Source organism: Nematostella vectensis, chromosome 2 (genome assembly GCF_932526225.1).
Source record: "Nematostella vectensis chromosome 2, jaNemVect1.1, whole genome shotgun sequence".
NCBI classification, from domain to species: Eukaryota; Metazoa; Cnidaria; class Anthozoa; order Actiniaria; family Edwardsiidae; genus Nematostella; species Nematostella vectensis.
Window position 1 is genome coordinate 17,384,277 of NC_064035.1, and position 23,024 is coordinate 17,407,300.

General features: G+C 39.0%; 1 protein-coding gene across 2 annotated transcripts; it reads left to right on the forward strand.

Moving 5' to 3' along the window:
- The first annotated feature begins 811 nt into the window (after positions 1-811).
- Positions 812-21,850, forward strand: LOC5515834 (cyclin-dependent kinase 14). Of its 2 annotated transcripts, XM_032385559.2 has the most exons (19): positions 813-1,209; positions 1,315-1,389; positions 1,691-1,746; positions 2,932-3,117; positions 6,428-6,522; positions 6,879-6,958; positions 7,696-7,790; positions 7,932-7,994; positions 9,192-9,253; positions 9,987-10,048; positions 10,347-10,407; positions 10,519-10,578; positions 10,817-10,910; positions 11,086-11,149; positions 11,278-11,326; positions 11,444-11,492; positions 12,138-12,228; positions 21,422-21,483; positions 21,647-21,850. In XM_032385559.2, exons 1-18 carry the CDS (start codon positions 1,122-1,124, stop codon positions 21,472-21,474), a joined length of 1,383 nt encoding a protein of 460 aa, XP_032241450.2. In that variant the 5' UTR covers positions 813-1,121; the 3' UTR covers positions 21,475-21,483; positions 21,647-21,850. The 2 variants fall into 2 exon arrangements, with proteins under 2 accessions (XP_032241451.2, XP_032241450.2); XM_032385560.2 differs by lacking the exon at positions 10,519-10,578 and having other exon boundaries at positions 812-1,209.
- Positions 21,851-23,024: the final 1,174 nt, after the last annotated feature.

Here is a 23,024-nt window from a genome sequence, read left to right on the forward strand (position 1 = left end):
CTCCCATTTTTGAGGTTTTTGAGACTGACACGCAAAGAATAATTGTGAAGGGGGAGTTTTATATGCTCAATTTTTTTCTCTGAAATGTCCCTGTGCGATGTAGTGGGTTGGTGGGTCCCGAAGGGGGCTGCGGTCAAATAAATGGTTTCGTCTTAGCATTACAATATTTTTAGATATTGTAAAAGCAATTGCGCTGGACATCAAACTAAGAGTCCGAAATCCATACTATGGCGAGTATACAAAAGGTGTTTGGGGAACATCCCAAAAAGTTGTGTTGCAAGCTGTACCTAGATATCTTTCTAGGGGGATAAGCCTCAGTCATTTTTCAGTCATTTCCTTGCTAGATTCTCGGCTTAAAGTAGGGACGAGGGGGGTGGGGTCACTATCCATGTAGTCTAGAAAGCTTTGATGTCGCTCAGATTAGGTCAAGACAAGATATGACAAGATCTTTGTCATAATCGTTCCTAGTTGAGATTTTCGTCACTGGCTATCACGGAGGCTCTGACCCAGGACACAATAATATGTAAAAATATAAAAAAAAAAACATAGCTATTGGTTCTGAGATGCGAATCTTCACACTCTTATTTTCAGGGCTCGAAAGATTACAGGTATCCCAACTACCACTCAAAATGTGCTAAAGAGCGCAACATCAATACAATTTTATTCGCTTTACTCAAAAAGGCGCGACTAAACGTTTTGAACTCGTTTATTTTTCTATCAACTATATCGAAATAATTGCATACCGCGACCTCTGACTCGTAAGAATGGCGTCGATTTAGGGAATCCCCTCCCCACCCCTGGTGCGTGCGTGATTGTACAGTGATGTATGCGTAGCATGCGAAGGTGGGCAAGAGACGTGTACAAAAACAAACAGAATCTCTACCTTTTTTCTACCGATAATACACGCATGATAGTTATTCTATTATTAGGAGATGGACTATACAAGGATTGAGAAACTGTACAGAGTTATGGGACACCGGGACGCAATCGGACCCTACTAATTCTACCGTGCTACTTGGCCTTCCGTTTGTTTGGAGTTCTTGTTGAGTTTAATCCTCTCTGAAAACCAATATCTATTAACTATAGTGATCGTATTATTTCGTTGCGTTGCGCTGATGTAAATGGCTACAGCTGTGGAGAATGGAAAGTCTGAATCGGACGAAAGAGATGGCAGCCGTGCAGACTTGATCGTTAATCAGACTAGCGAAGGTACGAGAACAAGATCAAATAAAGGAGTGAGCCTCTTCATAGACCAGGGGCTTACTGTGTTTAATAAATACAACTATTTTTAACTGTTTGTTCGCGTAACTTTAGATGTTCCCAGAAGAGGTAAAAGCACTTCTGCTATGATGAAACTGCGACGGCGGATTTCTCAAAGCCTTCGTTTATGTGAGTAAGATTTATCCGACGCCTCGTTGATTTAACATGTGAAAGTAATATATTATAATAATATAAAGTGGATTCGTCTTTATTTTGAATGATTGCTGCAGAAGGCTCACTCGTCCTGCGTATAGTTTATCACTGTGGCTCTAAAGACGTTAGCCCATTGTTAGACCCATGTCTCGTTGTTTACTAAGATGTGGTCATAGTGGTAATGCTGTGGTTCTACATCAATTAGAACTTCCCCATCTAGTTTTCTCCTAAAGAAACTCAATTGTAACATTATAAAAAATTTTATTCGAATTTCAAGCATTTGTCAAAGATGACGACGATGTTTTTCACGAGAAAGACTCAAAAACAGAAAAGGTAAGAAGAATTAATCCTGCTATCGATCGACAGTACCTAAATTTGAAATTCAAATGTCCGATGTTTTTCTGAGGTGAATTAAAACTGCAACCTCTCTCATTATCGCTAAGGTGTTAATGTTTTCTATTTCGTATTTTCCCGTATTACTTTAATGGTACAATAGAAGGGACAATTTAATTTCCTTAGCATTTCTATTGGAAAGTAACATACAAAAAGAGAACGATTATAATATTATCAGCTGTTTTTATACTCAATTTAATGCTTGAATATAAGTTCTGGTCCTTGATAAAATATCTTCTTAAAGCTTAGAACTGAGATCATATCTAGAACAAACAGCAAGTTATCGAAAAAAAAAAACAAAAGAGATTATCATATTTTATGTATATTTCAGCTAAGGTAAGGTTTTATTTGTTATATTTTGACAATACCCTCATTTTTATTATGAAAATTTTAAGAATATTTGAAATATGCTTGTTCCAAAGCTAAACAGTGCTTGCTTGTTTTCGTTTTGAGAACAGAATGAGATTTTTGAGCTAGGGTGGGCCGAGTGGCCTGGGGAAGGGGGGAGGGGGTCTTGGGCAAAATAAAAAAGAGTGTGTCTTTTTAGGGGAGGGAGGGGTGGTGCATAGAAATGCATATTGTGCCAGTAGTCATTGTTTCCTATTATCAGATTTTTTTTATGAAGTACACTGTTTATTGGGGGAGTTTTGAAAATTATAATATTTTTTTCTGATTCCATTGGCTGTCATTAAAGAAACAGAGCAAGTGGCAATGACAATTAAACAATTCAATATTTAGAAACTTTGCTTACACAAAATCACTATATCTTTGTTCTTGTTGCAGCAGCACATCTGGTGGAATTTAAACATAGCATGTGCGTTTTTAAAATGTCTATAGTTCTTGATAAAAGTGAACTTTTGTCACACCAAAATGTGATTATAAAATTGCCCTCCCAATGATATGTCAGTAATTTTTGGGTGAAGTAATTTTTTTTGCTCCTGGGGATCCATTTCCCAGAAGCTTTCAGAGATGGTTTCGAGGGTTCAATAGAACCAACCCATCTCAAAGAGACATAGTTACATCTTGCTATTGTTGATTGGGTTGGGTTTCGGTTGATGAGTTGGTTGGTTGTTCTAGAAGTGCATCCCAGTTATTTTACTGTAGAGCCCATCTTTCCCTTTGCAGGAAGTCAAATCACAGCAGTCCAGTCCACGGTCGTCATCCTACTCGCACACCCCACCACTTAAGCGACCTCCTGTGAGACGCACAGTGTCAGATACTATAGGAGGCCGTCTTAGAAAAATCAGTGGTTTTCTAGGTGACAGTCGTCGGTTATCGGACGAGTTTGTTAAAGAGGATCTACCTATCCCAGTAAGTGACTACTGAAATAAAAGCACAGGCTTTTGGGGGATAATGTGCATGACAACCAGGAGTACTGATTAACCTTCGTTTCTTTTGGGAAGAGGAGTAGGCAATCAATTTCCCCTCATGTGCACAGTGAATTCCATTTTGTCCCATTTAATTTTTTAATGTGTGGTTTCCAATAAAGAAAATGTAGGGGTGCAGTGTGTGGATGGTAGGGGTACAGTGTATGGATGGTAGGGGTGTATTGTATGGATGGTAGGGGTACACATTATGTGGATGGTAGGGGTACAGTGTGTAGATGGTAGGGGTACAGTGTGTAGATGGTAGGGGTACAGTGTGTAGATGGTAGGGGTACAGTGTGGGTATTGTAGAAGTACATTATATGGATGGTAGGGGTGCATTGTGTGGATGGTAGGGGTACATAATGTGGATGGTAGCGGTACAGTGTGTGGATGGTAGGGGTACATTATGTGGATGGTAGGGGTACAGTGTGTAGATGGTAGGGGTACAGTGTGTGGATGGTAGGGGTACAGTGTGGGTATTTTAGAAGTACATTATATGGATGGTAGGGGTACATTGTAAGGATGGTAGGGTTACATTATGGGGATGGTTGGGGTACAGTGTGTGGATGGTAGGGGTACAGTGTGGGTATTTTAGAAGTACATTATATGGATGGTAGGGGTACATTGTAAGGATGGTAGGGGTACATTATGTGGATGGTAGGGGTACATTGTGTGGATGGTAGGGGTACATTATGTGGATGGTAGGGGTACATTGTGTGGATGGTAGGGGTACATTATGTGGATGGTAGTGGTACAGTGTGTGGATGGTAGGGGTACAGTTTATGGATGGTAGGGGTACATTATGTGGATGGTAGGGGTACATTATGTGGATGGTAGGGGTACATTATGTGGATGGTAGGGGTACATTATATGGATGGTAGGGGTACATTATGTGGATGGTAGTTGTACATTATGTGGATGGTAGTGGTACAGTGTGTGGAAGGTACAACAAAGCTTGGCTCCAAACCAAGTACCCCCTTGAGTGTATTTTTAGTGAGCATTGTAAGCACTGTCACTGGGGTGGTCAATTCCAGAGGGTTTATTGCGTCCCCAGTGGTTCTTTTACGTCCCTTCAATTCAGGTTAGTGTAGTGCAGCTTGAACGGGACCTCCGGTTTAATGTCCTTATCCGAGAAGACTGGAAACACGGGAGAATAAATTCAACTCACTTGTGACACAAATTCGAATCAAGACAGGAAACCGAAAAAAAAACACAGTTTGAGCCAGGATTTGAACCTGGGCACAGCGATGAGAGGCCGATGCGCTAACACACTAGGTCAGTCGTGCTTCCACGATTGCATTAGTTCCGGCGATTGAACTTGGTTCCTCTTTATCAACAAGGGAGTGTTATTAAATGAACCCCATTTATATATACACAAGAACCATAATAGATTATGTGTGCCGTAAATATTATCAGTCCTTTTTAGGCGCATCTGTGTGAAAACAACTCTTGATACGTCAGTAAAACGACGCCAGTCTTTCCTTTATTTATATATCAATAGCGGCAGTAAAGCGTTTATGGTCGAACACATGTAAAACATTAAACCTTTTTTCCCGTAGTAATTACATGCTGATTGCTTGATTTGTTGGTCGCGGTTTTGTAGATATGACAGTAGCGCTGTGCAGTCATTTTGTTTTCAAGTCGGGAGCTTGCCAGATTAACACTTAAAGAAAGGCTGGTCCGCGACACCCTGTCTCCAAATGGCATGTTTTAAGAAGTGACACATCTTGATTGATCGAAATGTTTTTGATCAAGCGGTTTTTCGAGGTGAGGTTTGAATTCTGTTTAGCGACTCTTACAAATAATTTCCGGTAACCATTTCTCATGTTGAAATTCAAAAGTTACCTTCTTAATTTTTGTCAACATAGTAGTTGTTTGAGCTCCTAGCATGGCTAGATTATTTTTTATATGAATGCTCCAATTTATAGGCATACTGGCAGTGTATACTAAGCTTTAAGTAATAATTGGTGGGAGAAACCTTCATTCAGTGATTCCTTGGTGTGACTTCGTGCTACAAGCACTTGAGCTAACGCACAACGCGCATTTATAGTCGAACTACCTTTCGAGAGTTTTTGTTCTAGTCATTAGAATTTAAAAGCTGATCATCATTAAATATTGATCACTATATCTGTATAAGCGGCGGAAAGAGTTGACGAATGCCGACGAATTCATTTAAAAGAAAAACATCAAGGTCTTGGGACGGTTGCTAGTGTTTTCCTTTTTTTTCCAAGGCCAAATCTCAGCCTTTTCCCCGCAAGTCGTATCCACTTATCTCGAGATGACGAGCCCGCGCACAGTCGTCTTTGAGGTCTAGCTTATCCATCATCGGCGCTTTACAGGCGCTTTATAATACCAATGATCCAATGAGTGTTATTTTCCCGGAATTAGAAAGTGAATTGAGCGACTTGGCGATAATGCCAAAGATTCTTAGTAGATTTAATGATGATTTAGGGATCTTTTAAAGTGAAAAAAAAAAAAAAAAATCCCGAGGTAGAAACTTCGGGAGGGTGGGGGTGGTGGGGGAAGGGGGGGGGGGGGAGGTCTAGTGCCAAGTCGAAAGAAAAAGAAAATGATGATTCTTATTTTTTGTCAAAATTATGTCAAATTATACGAATACATGCTGCGAATATAAGATGTCGAGTTCTGTATATAAATGATTGTTAAAAAAAGTACATTGGGATAAGAGGGTTGGGAGGGGTCACCTCTATCCATTTTGTTCTCGGATTTCTTCTATTTTTTTATCTTTACAAGATCCCTTATACCGCAAAAAAAAAAAACGAAACAAAAATCCCTTTATTACCGATATGATAGGTTTGTTCTCCCCATAAAATTCCTCCAGGTCATATTAATGTATCTTTCACCGGCCCATTGAAGATAAATGCCGTGGCTTGCCGTGTCCGGTTTGAATGATGGGTGCAGGTCACATTCTAAGGGTAGCTCGATAGATATGGGTATGGCATGTGAAGTGGACGAGGATGGGTCAGTGTCCATTGTAAGAGCCAGGGCTGATTCCTAAACGTTGGTCTGCTTGATCAGGTGGCCCGCCCTTTTTATACCCGCCGCGCATGGTTAAATATAAACATATATCCTGGTTAAGTATAAAATAAACCATAAACATATATGGGAAATAGGGAAAATTGGTGTACGTTTGGGATGATTTTTGCTTCCCCTTGCAGGACAGGACATCCCCCTCCCTTATCCGAGTAAATCAAATAAATCTACAGCTTGAGTGAGACGAAGTGGTTTTGTTTCAGCCGCTGTCTCCGTCTTACGGACGTCTTGAGTCGTACCAGAAGCTTGAGCCTCTCGGAGAGGGTTCTTATGCGACCGTCTTCAAGGGGTTATGCACGTGAGCATTTTGTTGTGTTTTCCCATTGACTCTTAAGCTGCCCGTGATTCTTACATCGAGGAATTTGTTCTTGTTTTACACTCCACCAATCAAATCAATTTTACACAAAAACACATCGATGTCTAGCATTGCGCAATATGTCATCCTTTATTATCTCACGAGAGTATTAAACAATTAAAAAAAGGCTTTTCACGCAAACAGTGTATGGCAACCATCAAATACCGTTTACTATTCCAACATAGACGTCGTCCAATCAAATCGCTCGCGAACGCGGCACATCTTTTTCAAACCCATGCAAACCGCCCTGGTTGTTCATGCGCCTTTTCCATAATGCGAGGGTATGATTGGTTCTACAGCGCCAACAAGAAAATAGTGGCTTTAAAACAGATCCGACTACAAGAGGAAGAGGGCGCGCCATTCACAGCCATCAGGGAAGGTAAATACAACTCACTCTGATGTATTCACTCGTATACTCACACACTTTTTTCTTTACGAGCTCGTCTCCTCTCACAGAGGGAGGTGACGGTACAAAACAATGGGATTGATTTTAGCATTATTTGAAAAGCTGCCCGTGTCAATGCGTGCTCTGTCTGGTAGATTTCATCCTTTCTCCACCAACTTCGACGCGAAACTCCATGTTTTAAGGTCTAGCAAGGACGAAGACACTTATATAAACTATATAAACAATATAAACTCGCCTTACTCTGTTTGCTATAGTATAAAAAAAAAATTCCAAGTAATATGTGTCATTATATTATATTATATGTCCTCGTTGTCCTACCCGCGAACGGCGACGGCGGAAAACGATTGAAGACTCAAATAACCAGACGTGAAATGCACTCTGTCTGATACATTTCAGTCGTTTTCCTCCAACCTGCAGTGGAAAACTCCAAGTTCCACTGTCTAGCGAGGTTGAGAACATTGTTGTGCACTGAAAACCAGACTATCCTTGTTCGCTATGTTAGAAATAAGGTTCAATGCTTGTCTATACGTTTTGGGGGTCAATAAAAACGAGTGAATTTTATCGAAACTATTTAGAATTGGGCGCTAAGCATGTAAGGTTTTTTGGTCACGTTTCTCCATGCCGTCGCCGTCGTAGTTGTACTACGGGGTCTAGGGATTACCATTAATGCAACTACTGAATGCGCTTCATATATATTTTTTTCTTTTTAGCATCATTACTTAAGCAACTAAAGCACGGTAACATCGTCAAGCTTCACGACATTATCCACACTAAAGACACCCTCATGTTCGTGTTTGAGTTCCTGGTAAGCCCTTTATTGACCAATCAGGGTGAACTATAATCGCGGCAGAGTTATCTTGAGTTGACCAATCAAAGCGTGTATAAAAACCGCCTCCTGTGTCTAGCTACTCACCTAATGCTAAATCCTTGTTTTTCATTTGTTTAGGATACGGATTTGAACTGCTATCTGGAGAAATATTCGCGCGGGATTTGTCCACACAATACACAGGTGATCTACAATCACTCACACGTTCTAAATGGCGATATACACCGAGGGGGGGGGGGGGGGAGGGATGTTATTGAAGGAGGGTCTAAACATTTTTAGGGGGGCCTCCGAAAAAAATAGGTCCTCTAAGGGGGGCTCTGAATCTTTTAGGAGCCATACTTTTCGGCTTTAATATTTTACTGATATGATCTAATAGCACAAATACAGATTGAATATTAAGCCAAATGACCAATGTTTAATACTTTTTGTCTTTATAAACCATAATATAGATACTTTTCAGTTTTCAGTATATAACAGTTTGCTTTACCGTGATTTTACATGCAAAAATAAAATAAAATAAAATTACGAAGGCCGAACCCGAAAGATGAAAAAAAGAAGTGAGAAATAACAAGGAAGGAAACTTCCTAGTATTTATTTTCCAGATTTAAAGACTCTTTATAACATAACTACCTGAGTTATGGTAGGGGGTACACCCAAAAAAATGTTTACAATTAAAGGGGGGGGGGGGGGGGGGCTCTGAAATTTTAAGGTGTCTTGAGTAAAAATCCCTCCCCCTCGGTTTATTTAATGGACACTCCCTAAGGTCGGTGCCACATCAGTTACTTCTCAATATCATTTTTTTAGCATTTCTATGTTAAAGAGCTTGAAGTTGGTCAAACCTCATTTAGAATAAATGTAGAAGTACTTTTGTACGAACAAGCTCACTTCATGATATCTGCACAGATGTTTACACCACCAGTCAACTTATTTCCACCTTCCCTCCAATTGTGTCTATAAAGAGCAGGATTTGCCGAGGGGCGGAGGGACAAGGCGCGCAGTCAAATGAATCATATGGAAAAAGCATAGTATTTGAAAGATTCCTTAATAAGAAATGACCTAGCCTACTTGTAGGCTTTGATAGTTTTTCCGGCACGAAAACCCCGAAAACACGAAGTTCGCATACCATGGCCGCCATCTTGGATAACGCGATCCGCAGTGGGAGGGGGAGAAAAAATGCGTGGCGGACGTGGAGTTTTCGTGCCGCAAAAACTATCAAAGCCTACAAGTAGATTAGAAATGACCCACTTTTTGGCCGCCAAGGGGGGTGCGCGCGCACCCTGCGCACCCCCCCCCCCCCCGTATAAGCACCTGAAGAGCATAAATAAACCTCTACTATAAGGCTCTTAATAATATGCGAATTTTTTTCTTGTTATTTTCTAGTTGTTTTGCTTCCAGTTATTACGAGGTCTTGCTTACATCCATGACAGAAAGATACTTCACAGGTACCACCTTTTGGTATGCGTTGTCATAGCTCCCATTGACCAATGAGCGCAGAGTTTTCGGTGTAAGAGGTTAAGCTGTCTCATCATTTTTTTTTTACCATTGGTCATTTGTGATTTCTAGGTTCGAAGAGTTAACTTTGATTTATTTAATTATGACATACATACATGGACTTTATTTAAACACGGTAAAGACATCAGGTACACATAATTATTTTTACCAAACACTAAAATATAAAAACAACTAAAACTGCTTTCCATGTCTGCCGTGTGGTGAGCCTAGCCCAGCCTTAGAACGTTACATTATTAAGTCACGTTTTAAACTGGTTGAGGGTCTTTGCTGATCTGAGTTCGGATGGGGATTTATTCAACAAAATTGCCCCGCTCTTTGTCTCGTAGATTGTATGGTTTGGTACAGAAATTAAATATTTGGGTAAGGTAATCAGGGGCAAGGTGGATTAGGGACATGATCAAAGATTTCTGTTTTGCCCTTTTGACGGAAACCCTGTCCCATCCAAGCATACCGAGCAAATTGCTAGAGCTAGTGTCATACTTTGTTTGAGTAATGACTATTTGAAGTTTATCTGCTAGGTTTATGACTAACATAGGTAGGCGATCTAAGAGTCATAATGTCACAAAATGAATATGCCTTGTGCATTTTGTGCATGTTTACAGATTTCTTCTGATCTGGTATATTAGACATCAAGTAATAATTTATATCAATTTTGCTCAACAGAGATATCAAGCCCCAAAACCTGTTGATTAGTGAACGAGGGGAATTGAAATTAGCAGACTTCGGTGAGTGGCTCTTGTCAGCCACAACTTTGTTGATTTAATTCTAAATTAGACTATAAATTATTTAAATAAATTTCGAATTAACCATCTAAAAATCTTTTTTTTTTATGTTATTAACCAATTTCAATCCTAAATATTGCACAAGCTTTTCCGAACCAGCCGATGGAAATGGATGCTTTCTCGCTCTTGGAATTTTGCTAGGATTAACAAACTTGTGGCCAAGAGACCCTTTTATGCAAGTAAAATATGGAATCCTACCAAATTATTCTTATCAATGTCTTTTTTATTTTTTATTTATCAGGGTTGGCGAGAGCAAAGTCTGTCCCAAGCCGGACGTACTCACACGAAGTGGTGACTTTATGGTAGGATACCTAGTCACCAGTAGGCTTTGACCATATAAGCTGCACTTCTAAAATCCTAGAAAAGTTTGCTGAGCCAAAGAAGAATCTTCGGATTCACTTTTTTTTTGTCAGGTACAGACCTCCCGATGTGTTACTTGGCTCCAAGAATTACACTACTTCCCTGGATATATGGTACATAAAAACTTAATCTAGCGTAATCATAACGATTTCACTTCCCTTGATATTATAACGCGCACCCTTGAAAAAGCGCGCACATCGGCTAGTACGGCATAGGCTGCTCTGTGCTTGGCATATTACAAAAGAACTACTTGCTTTTTCGTTTTCTATACTGCAGATTCTTGTGAGTTAGATTCTTTCTAGTCATTATTCCGTACATGTGCTATATGGGATGTTTTGTCTGTTTTCACAGGGGCGCCGGGTGTATATTTGTAGAGATGTTGACCGGCATTGCCCTCTTTCCCGGCCTGAATGGTCACATCGATCAACTAAACAAGATATGGCAAGTAAGAGCCGCTTTTTTTCTTTTGTATTGCTTTGATGATTTTATCAGCTATCCCCAGCCATGTGGCTCCATCCACATCAACTTTCAAGCTTCTTTATTTGTACCATATTGGGTATACTCGAGTACACCCCATGAATGAGTGTCATCTCCAGATAAATTCTCCCATGATCCATTAGGTGCTTGGTACCCCAACGGACGAGACTTGGCCCGGTGTCAGTAAACTTCCTGAATACGATCCCGGTGAGTCGAGACGCGGATTTGTTCATCCGATTTCGAATCACTTGCATATCAGTTATTCTGTGAAATCGGAAAGCTGAAAAAGGTATGACTAACTAGATTAATTTCGTTATCTTTATATACATGTTTAGATATCTTCATCAACTTTCGCCCTCGCAGAATCGGTCAGTGCATACCCAGGTAAGAAAAGTTTATCCTTCCTTTACCCACGGCCGTAATCACTCCTCTCTCTACCCCTATCCACCCCTTATCATTGCCCTCGGTTATCTTATGACCAGATCACTTCTTCTTCAACAGGCTAGTGCCTATAGAAGGAGCAGAGCAGCTAGTTGCACGAATGATTCAGGTTTGTCAGTTATAATGAGCGTGTATGCAGTGTCAGATCCCTTACGAACACGAATCCGATGAGTACACTATGACCGTCACGTCAAAAACATCGCGCTTTTGCCACTGTCTTTACGTGACCCTAAAAAAACCGTCGCTCTATTGCTATTGTCTTTACACGACCGTAAAAACCATCGCGCCTTTTGCTATTTCTTTTTTACATGACCGTAAAAACAATCGCGCTTTTGCTACTGTCTTTACATGACCGAAAAAACCATCTCGCTTTTGCTACTGTCTTTATTTACATGACAGTAATAACCACCGCGCTTTTGCTATTGTCTTTACATGACCGTAAAAACCATCGCGCTTTTGCTACTGTCTTTACATGACCATATAAAACATCGCGCTTTTGCTTTTCTCTTAACATGACCGTAGAAACCATCGCGCTTTTTCTACTGTCTTTACATGACCATATAAACCATCGTGCTTTTGCTAATTTCTTTACATGACCGTAGAAACCATCGCGCTTTTGTTATTGTCTTTATATGACCTTAAAAAACAACGCGCTTTTGCTACTGTCTTTACATGACCGTAGAAACCATCGCGCTTTAGCTAATTTCTTTACATGACCGTAGAAACCATCGCGCTTTTGCTGTTGTCTTCACAGTTGGACCCAAAGAACCGTATATCGGCGAGAGAAGCCATGCGAAGCACTTATTTTAGCAATCTTCCAAAAGAAATCTATACAATAAGAGATGGTAGGTCATTTCGGTGTTATATGTTGATTTAAAGTTTAGTCTTCGACTTTTATTATTTAAAACTCGAAGAACCTATTTTTTTCTTTAAAAAGATATTTCCCTTCGTATCCGTAGTTATGTACTACCCGCGAAAAGGGGACACATTCTGTATTTGATTTGTCTTCTACGGAAGCCCAGCGGGGCCACTGCCCTATTCGGTTTCGCATTTCAATGTTTTGCAATCAACATCACGAGTTTGTATTTTGCTTTTGCGAGTTTGTATTTTGCTTTTGCTAGTTTGTATTTCGCTTTTGCGAGTTTGTGTTTCTATTTTGCTAGTTTGTATTTTGCTTCTGAGTTTGTATTTCTATTTTGCTAGTTTGTATTTTGCTTCTGAGTTTGCATTTTGCTTTTGCTAGTTTGTATTTTGCTTTTGCGAGTTTGTACTTTGCATTTGCGAGTTTGTATTTTGCTTTTGCGAGTTTGTATTTTGCTTTTGCGAGTTTGTATTTTGCTTTTGCGAGTTTGTATTTTGCATTTGCGAGTTTGTACTTTGCTTTTGCGAGTTTGTATTTTGCTTTTGCGAGTTTGTATTTTGCTTTTGCGTGTTTGTATTTTGCTTTTGCGAGTTTGTATTTTGCTTTTGCGAGTTTGTATTTTGCTTTCGCGGGTTTGTATTTTGCTTTTGCGAGTTTGTACTTTGCTTTTGCGAGTTTGTATTTTGCTTTTGATAGTTTGTACTTTGCATTTGCGAGTTTGTACTTTGCTTTTGCGAGTTTGTATTTTGCTTTTGATAGTTTGTACTTTGCATTTGCGAGTTTGTACTTTGCTTTTGCGAGTTTGTATTTTGCATTTGCGAGTTTGTATTTTGCTTTTGCGAGTTTGTATTTTGCTTTTGCTAGTTTGTATTTTGCTTTTGCGAGTTTGTACTTTGCATTTGCGAGTTTGTATTTTGCTTTTGCGAGTTTGTATTTTGCATTTGCTAGCTTGTACTTTGCATTTGCGAGTTTGTATTTTGCTTTTGCGAGTTTGTACTTTGCATTTGCGAGTTTGCATTTTGCTTTTGCGAGTTTGTACTTTGCATTTGCGAGTTTGTATTTTGCTTTTGCGAGTTTGTATTTTGCTTTTGCTAGTTTGTATTTCGCTTTTGCGAGTTTGTGTTTCTATTTTGCTAGTTTGTATTTTGCTTCTGAGTTTGTATTTCTATTTTGCTAGTTTGTATTTTGCTTCTGAGTTTGCATTTTGCTTTTGCTAGTTTGTATTTTGCTTTTGCGAGTTTGTACTTTGCTTTTGCGAGTTTGTATTTTGCTTTTGCGAGTTTGTATTTTGCTTTTGCTAGTTTGTATTTTGCTTTTGATAGTTTGTATTTTGCTTTTGCGAGTTTGTATTTCGCTTTTGCGAGTTTGTACTTTGCATTTGCGAGTTTGTATTTTGCTTTTGCGAGTTTGTATTTTGCTTTTGCGAGTTTGTACTTTGCATTTGCGAGTTTGTATTTTGCATTTGCGAGTTTGCATTTTGCTTTTGCGAGTTTGCATTTTGCTTTTGCGAGTTTGTACTTTGCATTTGCGAGTTTGTATTTTGCATTTGCGAGTTTGCATTTTGCTTTTGCGAGTTTGTATTTTGCTTTTGCGAGTTTGTATTTTGCTTTTGCGAGTTTGTATTTTGCTTTTGCGAGTTTGTATTTTGCTTTTGCGAGTTTGCATTTTGCTTTTGCGAGTTTGTATTTTGCTTTTGCGAGTTTGTATTTTGCTTTTGCGTGTTTGTATTTTGCTTTTGCGAGTTTGTATTTTGCTTTTGCGAGTTTGTACTTTGCTTTTGCGAGTTTGTATTTTGCTTTTGCGAGTTTGTATTTTGCTTTTGCGAGTTTGTACTTTGCTTTTGCGAGTTTGTATTTTGCTTTTGCGAGTTTGTATTTTGCTTTTGCGAGTTTGTATTTTGCTTTTGCGAGTTTGTACTTTGCTTTTGCGAGTTTGTATTTTGCTTTTGCGAGTTTGTATTTTGCTTTTGCGAGTTTGTATTTTGCTTTTGCGAGTTTGTATTTTGCTTTTGCGTGTTTGTATTTTGCTTTTGCGTGTTTGTATTTTGCTTTTGCGAGTTTGTGTTTTGCTTTTGCGAGTTTGTATTTTGCTTTCGCTAGTTTTTACTTTGCTTTTGCGAGTTTGTACTTTGCTTTTGCGAGTTTGTATTTTGCTTTTGCGTGTTTGTATTTTGCATTTGCGAGTTTGTATTTTGCTTTTGCGAGTTTGTATTTTGCTTTTGCGAGTTTGTATTTTGCTTTTGCGTGTTTGTATTTTGCTTTTGCGAGTTTGTATTTTGCTTTTGCGAGTTTGTATTTTGCTTTTGCGGGTTTGTATTTTGCATTTGCGAGTTTGTATTTTGCTTTTGCTAGTTTGTATTTTGCATTTGCGAGTTTGTACTTTGCTTTTGCGAGTTTGTATTTTGCATTTGCGGGTTTGTATTTTGCTTTTGCGTGTTTGTATTTTGCTTTTGCGTGTTTGTATTTTGCTTTTGCGAGTTTGTATTTTGCTTTTGCGAGTTTGTATTTTGCTTTTGCGTGTTTGTATTTTGCTTTTGCGAGTTTGTATTTTGCTTTTGCGAGTTTGTACTTTGCTTTTGCGAGTTTGTATTTTGCTTTTGCGGGTTTGTATTTTGCTTTTGCGAGTTTGTACTTTGCTTTTGCGAGTTTGTATTTTGCTTTTGATAGTTTGTACTTTGCATTTGCGAGTTTGCATTTTGCTTTTGCGAGTTTGTACTTTGCATTTGCGAGTTTGTATTTTGCTTTTGCGAGTTTGTACTTTGCTTTTGCGAGTTTGCATTTTGCTTTTGCGAGTTTGTACTTTGCATTTGCGAGTTTGTATTTTGCTTTTGCGAGTTTGTATTTTGCTTTTGCTAGCTTGTACTTTGCTTTTGCGTGTTTGTATTTTGCATTTGCGAGTTTGTATTTTGCTTTTGATAGTTTGTACTTTGCATTTGCGAGTTTGTACTTTGCTTTTGCGAGTTTGTACTTTGCATTTGCGAGTTTGTACTTCGCATTTGCGAGTTTGTATTTTGCATTTGCTAATTAGTACTTTGCTTTTGCTAGTTTGTATTTTGCTTTTGCTAGTTTGTATTTTGCTTTTGCGAGTTTGTATTTTGCATTTGCTAGTTTGTACTTTGCTTTTGCGAGTTTGTACTTTGCTTTTGCGAGTTTGTATTTTGCTTTTGCGAGTTTGTATTTTGCATTTGCGAGTTTGTATTTTGCTTTTGCGAGTTTGCATTTTGCTTTTGCGGGTTTGTATTTTGCTTTTGCTAGTTAGTACTTTGCATTTGCGAGTTTGTATTTTGCTTTTGCGAGTTTGTACTTTGCGTTTGCGAGTTTGTATTTTGCTTTTGCGAATTTGTACTTCGCATTTGCGAGTTTGTATTTTGCATTTGCTAGTTTGTACTTTGCATTTGCGAGTTTGTATTTTGCTTTTGCGAGTTTGTATTTTGCTTTTGCGAGTTTGTATTTTGCTTTTGCGAGTTTGTATTTTGCTTTTGCGAGTTTGTATTTTGCTTTTGCGAGTTTGTATGTTGCTTTTGCTAGTTTGTACTTTGCTTTTGCTAGTTTGTACTTTGCACTTTGTTTGTACTTTGCTAGTTTGTACTTTTGCTTTTGCGATTTTGTACTTCGCATTTGCGAGTTTGTATTTTGCTTTTGCGAGTTTGTACTTTGTATATTTTTCGGGGGGGGAGGGGTGGGAATACCCTCAACAGCGGACTCGCAAACTAAAGCAGCTAAATGACTTCCCTTTTATCATTGAGCCAATCAGCAGACGTTTGCCGTTCCGAAAGTTCTTGTTGCGCACAATATAGATCTCGCATGCGTTTTCGATAAATGGCGCTTCACACGGGATTTTTATTTTTTTTTTATTACTAATAGAAAATATGCAAAATGTCTATTTTCTAGAGAAGGATTTTCTGGAGCGGTAAAAGATTTGGTGCTCTACGCTGAAAAAGAGGTCGCCTTGTAATTATGACATAAACGATTCGATTGATTTTTCATATAGCTGATTGACTGCCAATTATTTGCATTAGGACTCGGTGGTCAACCAGATCAAAAGCCTTGCGGTAGTTAATGAGCGCAAAAATCAGCAACCGTTTTCACTCGAATAAGCGCCCCCTTGAACCAAAACTATTAATGAGCACCTCCCCAGAATAAGCGCCCCGTCTGAGAGTCGAGAAAATCTAATAAGTGCCGGAGCTCTTACTGTACAAACGGTATGTTGTTGTTATCTCTAAAACCAGCTTGATGCTTGAACAGCAGATTTTAGAGCCCCCGAATGGTCCCCCGAAATTTCGATGTGCTCGGCTAATGCATGCTCGCGCAATTTTTTCTGCCTAAAAATGCTCGGTCTCGCATAAAAAAACGGTGTGCTCGCAAAAGACCATTCAGGGGCCCGTTGCTTTCTGGCGCTCTCTCATTGGTTAGCGGTCTAACGACCGTCTCGACTGCGAAATGGCTTCCGTGTCACGCCATACCTGCATTCAGCAAGAACATGAGCTTGATTATCTTCCGTCCTTGCCGTACATTCGATACAGTGTCACCAGTGTAAAGCCCAGTCTTGTTCTTATGATAAACCTTTGTTGGTTGCATCTGTTTATATAGCTCATGTTGGCCCGCTATGGTGCTGGTAGGTGCAGTCTTCCATACTGACATACAGGAGAAGCATTCTTTCCCTGTTTCTTCATCATCCCATCTTTGCGTGACAAGTTTCCCCTGCAAACTTGCTGATCTCTCCATAGCACAATCCTTTTTTTATTCCTGCATTCTTTAATTCCGCTCCGATCTTCTTAGCTGGCACCTCTTCGTTGGCTTGGCTGTTTACCATCGTCGGTTTGGAATGAGACAGGTCCAAACCGAGCTCAGTCGCATATTCCTTGCACCGACCAATGACCGCAGCCCCTTCTCTTCTGCTCTCGTCTCGCAAATGCAAAGTACATATTACCTGTCAACTCTCCCGCATTAGGGGAGAGTCTCAAGATTTTGACTTCTTCTCCCGCGTGGAGCACCAAATCTCCTGTATTTTAGCGACTTTTATCCAGAAAAATTTCTCCAGAAAAATCCTTCTCTAGAAAATCGACATTTTGCATATTTTCTGTCACTAATAAAAATTAATAATAATCCCCGTGTGAAGCGCCATTTATCGAACACGCATGCGAGATCTATATTGTGCGCAAGAACTTTCTGAACAGCAAACGTCTGCTGATTGGCTCAATGATAGCAGGGAAGTCATTTAGCATCCTCGGTGACCCAGGGCGTACTGAGAGTAAACAAGCGTAACGCCAGACGCCGAGGATGGTCATTTAGCTGCTTTAGCTTGCGAGCCCGCTGTGGTGGGTATACCTACCCCTCCCCTCGATATAAATGAAACCCACCCCTCCCCCAGACAATTATCAAGCCTTTTCAAAGTACAAACAAGCTACTTTAGCTTGCGAGCCCGCTGTGGAGGGTATATCTACCCCTCCCCTAGAAAAAAATAAACCCCACCATCCCCCAGACAATTATCAAACCTTTTCAAAGTACACACAAGCAAAAGCAAAATACAAACTCGCAAATGCGAAGTACAAACTAGCAAAAGCAAAATACAAACTCACGATTGCAAAGTACAAACTCGCAAAAGCAAAATACAAACTCGCAAAAGCAAAATACAAACACGCAAAAGCAAAACACAAACACGCAAAAGCAAAATACAAACTCGCAAAAGCAAAATACAAACTCGCAAATGCAAAGTACAAACTCGGAAAAGCAAAACACAAACACGCAAAAGCAAAACACAAACACGCAAAAGCAAAATACAAACTCGCAAAAGCAAAATACAAACTCGCAAATGCAAAGTACAAACTCGGAAAAGCAAAACACAAACACGCAAAAGCAAAATTCAAACTCGCAAATGCAAAGTACAAACTCGGAAAAGCAAAACACAAACACGCAAAAGCAAAATACAAACTCGCAAAAGCAAAATACAAACCCGCAAAAGCAGAATACAAACTCGCAAAAGCAAAATACAAACTCGCAAAAGCAAAGTACAAACACGCAAAAGCAAAACACAAACTCGCAAAAGCAAAGTACAAACTCGCAAAAGCAAAGTACAAACTAGCAAAAGCAAAATACAAACTCGCAAATGCAAAATACAAACTCGCAAAAGCAAAATACAAACTCGCAAAAGCAAAATACAAACTCGCAAATGCAAAGTACAAACTCGCAAAAGCAAAATACAAACTCGCAAATGCAAAGTACAAACTCGGAAAAGCAAAACACAAACACGCAAAAGCAAAATACAAACTCGCAAAAGCAAAGTACAAACTCGCAAAAGCAAAGTACAAACTAGCAAAAGCAAAACACAAACTCGCAAAAGCAAAGTACAAACTCGCAAAAGCAAAGTACAAACTAGCAAAAGCAAAATACAAACTCGCAAATGCAAAATACAAACTCGCAAAAGCAAAATACAAACTCGCAAAAGCAAAATACAAACTCGCAAAAGCAAAATACAAACTCGCAAATGCAAAGTACAAACTCGCAAAAGCAAAATACAAACTCGCAAATGCAAAGTACAAACTCGGAAAAGCAAAACACAAACACGCAAAAGCAAAATACAAACTCGCAAAAGCAAAATACAAACTCGCAAAAGCAAAGTACAAACTAGCAAAAGCAAAACACAAACTCGCAAAAGCAAAGTACAAACTCGCAAAAGCAAAGTACAAACTAGCAAAAGCAAAATACAAACTCGCAAATGCAAAATACAAACTCGCAAAAGCAAAATACAAACTCGCAAAAGCAAAATACAAACTCGCAAATGCAAAGTACAAACTCGCAAATGCAAAATACAAACTCGCAAAAGCAAAATACAAACTCGCAAATGCAAAGTACAAACTCGGAAAAGCAAAACACAAACACGCAAAAGCAAAACACAAACACGCAAAAGCAAAATACAAACTCGCAAAAGCAAAATACAAACTCGCAAATGCAAAGTACAAACTCGGAAAAGCAAAACACAAACACGCAAAAGCAAAATACAAACTCACAAAAGCAAGATACAAACTCGCAAAAGCAAAATACAAACTCGCAAGAGCAAAATACAAACTCGCAAAAGCAAAATACAAACTCGCAAAAGCAAAATACAAACTCGCAAAAGCAAAGTACAAACTCGCAAAAGCAAAATACAAACTCGCAAGAGCAAAATACAAACTCGCAAGAGCAAAATACAAACTCGCAAAAGCAAAATACAAACACGCAAAAGCAAAATACAAACTCGCAAAAGCAAGATACAAACTCGCAAAAGCAAAATACAAACTCGCAAAAGCAAAGTACAAACTCGCAAAAGCAAAATACAAACACGCAAAAGCAAGATACAAACTCGCAAAAGCAAGATACAAACTCGCAAAAGCAAAATACAAACTCGCAAGAGCAAAATACAAACTCGCAAAAGCAAAATACAAACTCGCAAATGCAAAATACAAACTCGCAAAAGCAAAATACAAACACGCAAAAGCAAAATACAAACTCGCAAAAGCAAGATACAAACTCGCAGAAGCAAAATACAAACTCGCAAAAGCAAAATACAAACTAGCAAAAGCAAAATACAAACTAGCAAAAGCACAATACAAACCCGCAAAAGCAAAATACAAACTCGCAAAAGCAAAATACAAACTCGCAAAAGCAAAATACAAACTCGCAAAAGCAAAATACAAACTAGCAACAGAAAAGTACAAACTCGCAACAGCAAAATACAAACTCGCAAAAGCAAAGAACAAACTCGCAAAAGCAAAATACAAACTCGCAAATGCAAAATACAAACTCGCAAAAGCAAAATACAAACTCGCAAAAGCAAAATACAAACTTGCAAAAGCAAAATACAAACTCGCAAAAGCAAAATACAAACTCGCAAAAGCAAAATACAAACTAGCAAAAGCAAAGAACAAACACGCAAAAGCAAAATACAAACTCGCAAAAGCAAAGTACAAACTCGCAAAAGCAAAATACAAACTCGCAAAAGCAAAATACAAACTCACAAAAGCAAAATACAAACTCGCAAATGCAAAATACAAACTCGCAAAAGCAAAATACAAACTCGCAAAAGCAAAATACAAACTAGCAAATGCAAAATACAAACTAGCAAATGCAAAATACAAACTCGCAAAAGCAAAATACAAACTCGCAAAAGCAAGATACAAACTCGCAAAAGCAATATCCAAACCCGCAAAAGCAAAATACAAACTCGCAAAAGCAAAATACAAACTCGCAAATGCAAAGTACAAACTCGCAAAAGCAAAATACAAACTCGCAAAAGCAAAATACAAACTCGCAAAAGCAAAATACAAACTAGCAAATGCAAAATACAAACTAGCAAAAGCAAAATACAAACTCGCAAAAGCAAATTACAAACAACAAAAGCAAATTACAAACTCGCAAAAGCAATATCCAAACTAGCAAAAGCAACATACAAACTAGCAAAAGCAACATACAAACTAGCAAAAGCAACATACAAACTCGCAAAAGCAACATACAAACTTGCAAAAGCAACATACAAACTTGCAAAAGCAAAATACAAACTCGCAAATGCAAAATACAAACTCGCAAAAGCAAAGTACAAACTCGCAAAAGCAAAGTACAAACTCGCAAAAGCAAAATACAAACTCGCAAAAGCAAAATACAAACTCGCAAAAGCAAAGTACAAACTCGCAAAAGCAAAATACAAACTCGCAAATGCAAAGTACAAACTAGCAAAAGCAAAATACAAACTCGCAAATGCAAAGTACTAACTAGCAAAAGCAAAATACAAACTCGCAAAAGCAAAGTACAAACTCGCAAAAGCAAAATACAAACTCGCAAAAGCAAAGTACAAACTCGCAAAAGCAAAATACAAACTCGCAAAAGCAAAATACAAACTCGCAAATGCAAAATACAAACTCGCAAAAGCAAAGTACAAACTCGCAAAAGCAAAATACAAACTCGCAAATGCAAAGTACAAACTCGCAAAAGCAAAATACAAACTCGCAAAAGCAAAATACAAACTCGTGATGTTGATTGCAAAACATGGAAATGCGAAACCGAATAGGGCAGTGGCCCCGCTGGGCTTCCGTAGTCTTCCCTCACACTACATTTTTTAGGCTTCTTCTCCTTCTAGCCTTCTTCCCTATATCCATTGTCAGTATCTGAAAGTAAAAATGCCCATGCTTTTACTTCGTATTTCAGAGGACACTATTTATTCCGTGAGCGGTGTTGAAATACAAAAAGAACCAACATAAGTTTCACAGGTAAAAAAAAAAATAAAAAAAAACTGTAGAATTATCTTAAAAGGAGCTATAAAAACCGTCGAAGCTTTGTTTTTGAGTAACTCTCGCTTGATAAAGCTTCGCTATATATTGATAATTTTTCTGTTATTGTATATATCTGATATATGATTTTTTTTGTTTCCAGATAATATATAATTAAATCGAAGATCGTTTGGCCTACCCGGACGATAGAGTTTGTGAAAATTACAGAAAAGTCAGCTTGTCAGATAAGAATGGATGTATTCTAATTTATAGAGGACTTTTGTACATATGCGCGTCATTTTTAGTGAATATACCATAAGCTGACTAATACCATAATTTGAGATTTAATAAAACACTTTGTACTGTGTGCATTTTGCATGGCTTGTTTTACAGCTCATAAAGCAGTAAATCCTCCTAGCCGTACTCACACCTACAAGCCCTACCCGTCGGTTTGAAACTACCAAACTATAAAAATGCTGATTTCGAGAATGCTTTATTGTGTGTCTTATTTATCCCAATCATCTCCCTTCCCCGCCGAACCACCAGATTCTACACATTTCCACAAAATGTCCACACTACTCCCCTACCCCTCAATAGTTCTTGCCTACGCGCCTGGTTAGAGTATTTTACTCGTCGAGTTCTATCATGTCTGGCAGGTACCAAACACTGTCACCCGTTGGTCTGTCACGCGCGATCAACCCGCGCGAAAACACACTCAAAAGAACGGACAAAAACACTGCGCCTTCTTTGTCAGAAAATTCCTCAATCGGAGGATTCTGGCCTCTAGAGTCCCCCAAGTTTGCCGGTCTACTTATCACTTGAAATATTTTGCCTCCTTCTTTGTTCATGGGGATGTTTTGTTTATCCGTGTTTAAATAGGGAAGTGTTTCGAACTGTTTTGTGTGGGTCGCTTCTGTTTTTCGTGTATTACAGATTATATCTCTTGAACCTGCAGTAAAGCCACCCGTTTTGGCAGGATTTGCGAATGAGTCAGGTGCGTTTTCCTCGTTTCGTGGCGGTAAAGGCGTGCTCGATAGTAATCGAGGTTGGTTTTGTTGACATGCTTCCAAAAGTGTCCTGTCCCTATTCTCAACATGAACCAAGCAACCCATATCCTTACTAACAGCGCCCAATTCGTCTGAAACACTCGCCCACTTTCTCACGAGAGAAGGCACATCTCCGCTAAAGTTCCCCAGGAATGTTTCCCAATTCCTTAGCGTGGTCTTGAGTAGGTCATCGTTTACCAGCCCTCCTACTGCAGTTGCAACAGTGCTCTTGACCGAGTCCGCTTTATTTTCCACGCTCTGTAGCAAGCTATCTATCGAAGCGGATGAGTCGTAGCACACGCTGTCTCGGGAATACTGTAGAGCAGCAGGTAGTGGCGGAGTATTTGCAACTCGTACAGTCAGGCTACGAACAGTGTTCTTCAGATCCTGAACTGTGTTCTCCACGTCGTCAACAATGGCATGAAGCTTGAGGACAACTTTTGAAGTGTATTTAAGCGTCACTTTAAGATCTCTCATTATAGTTTTGATGTCTCG

Bases quoted from the DNA above. Each gene is read 5' to 3' on its own strand.
- LOC5515834 (XM_032385559.2), top strand. From the start codon at position 1,122: ATGGCTACAGCTGTGGAGAATGGAAAGTCTGAATCGGACGAAAGAGAT. The intron at 9,254-9,986 runs GTACCACCTTTT...TTTGCTCAACAG, and splicing joins GACAGAAAGATACTTCACAG to AGATATCAAGCCCCAAAACC. The intron at 11,327-11,443 runs GTAAGAAAAGTT...CTTCTTCAACAG, and splicing joins ATCGGTCAGTGCATACCCAG to GCTAGTGCCTATAGAAGGAG.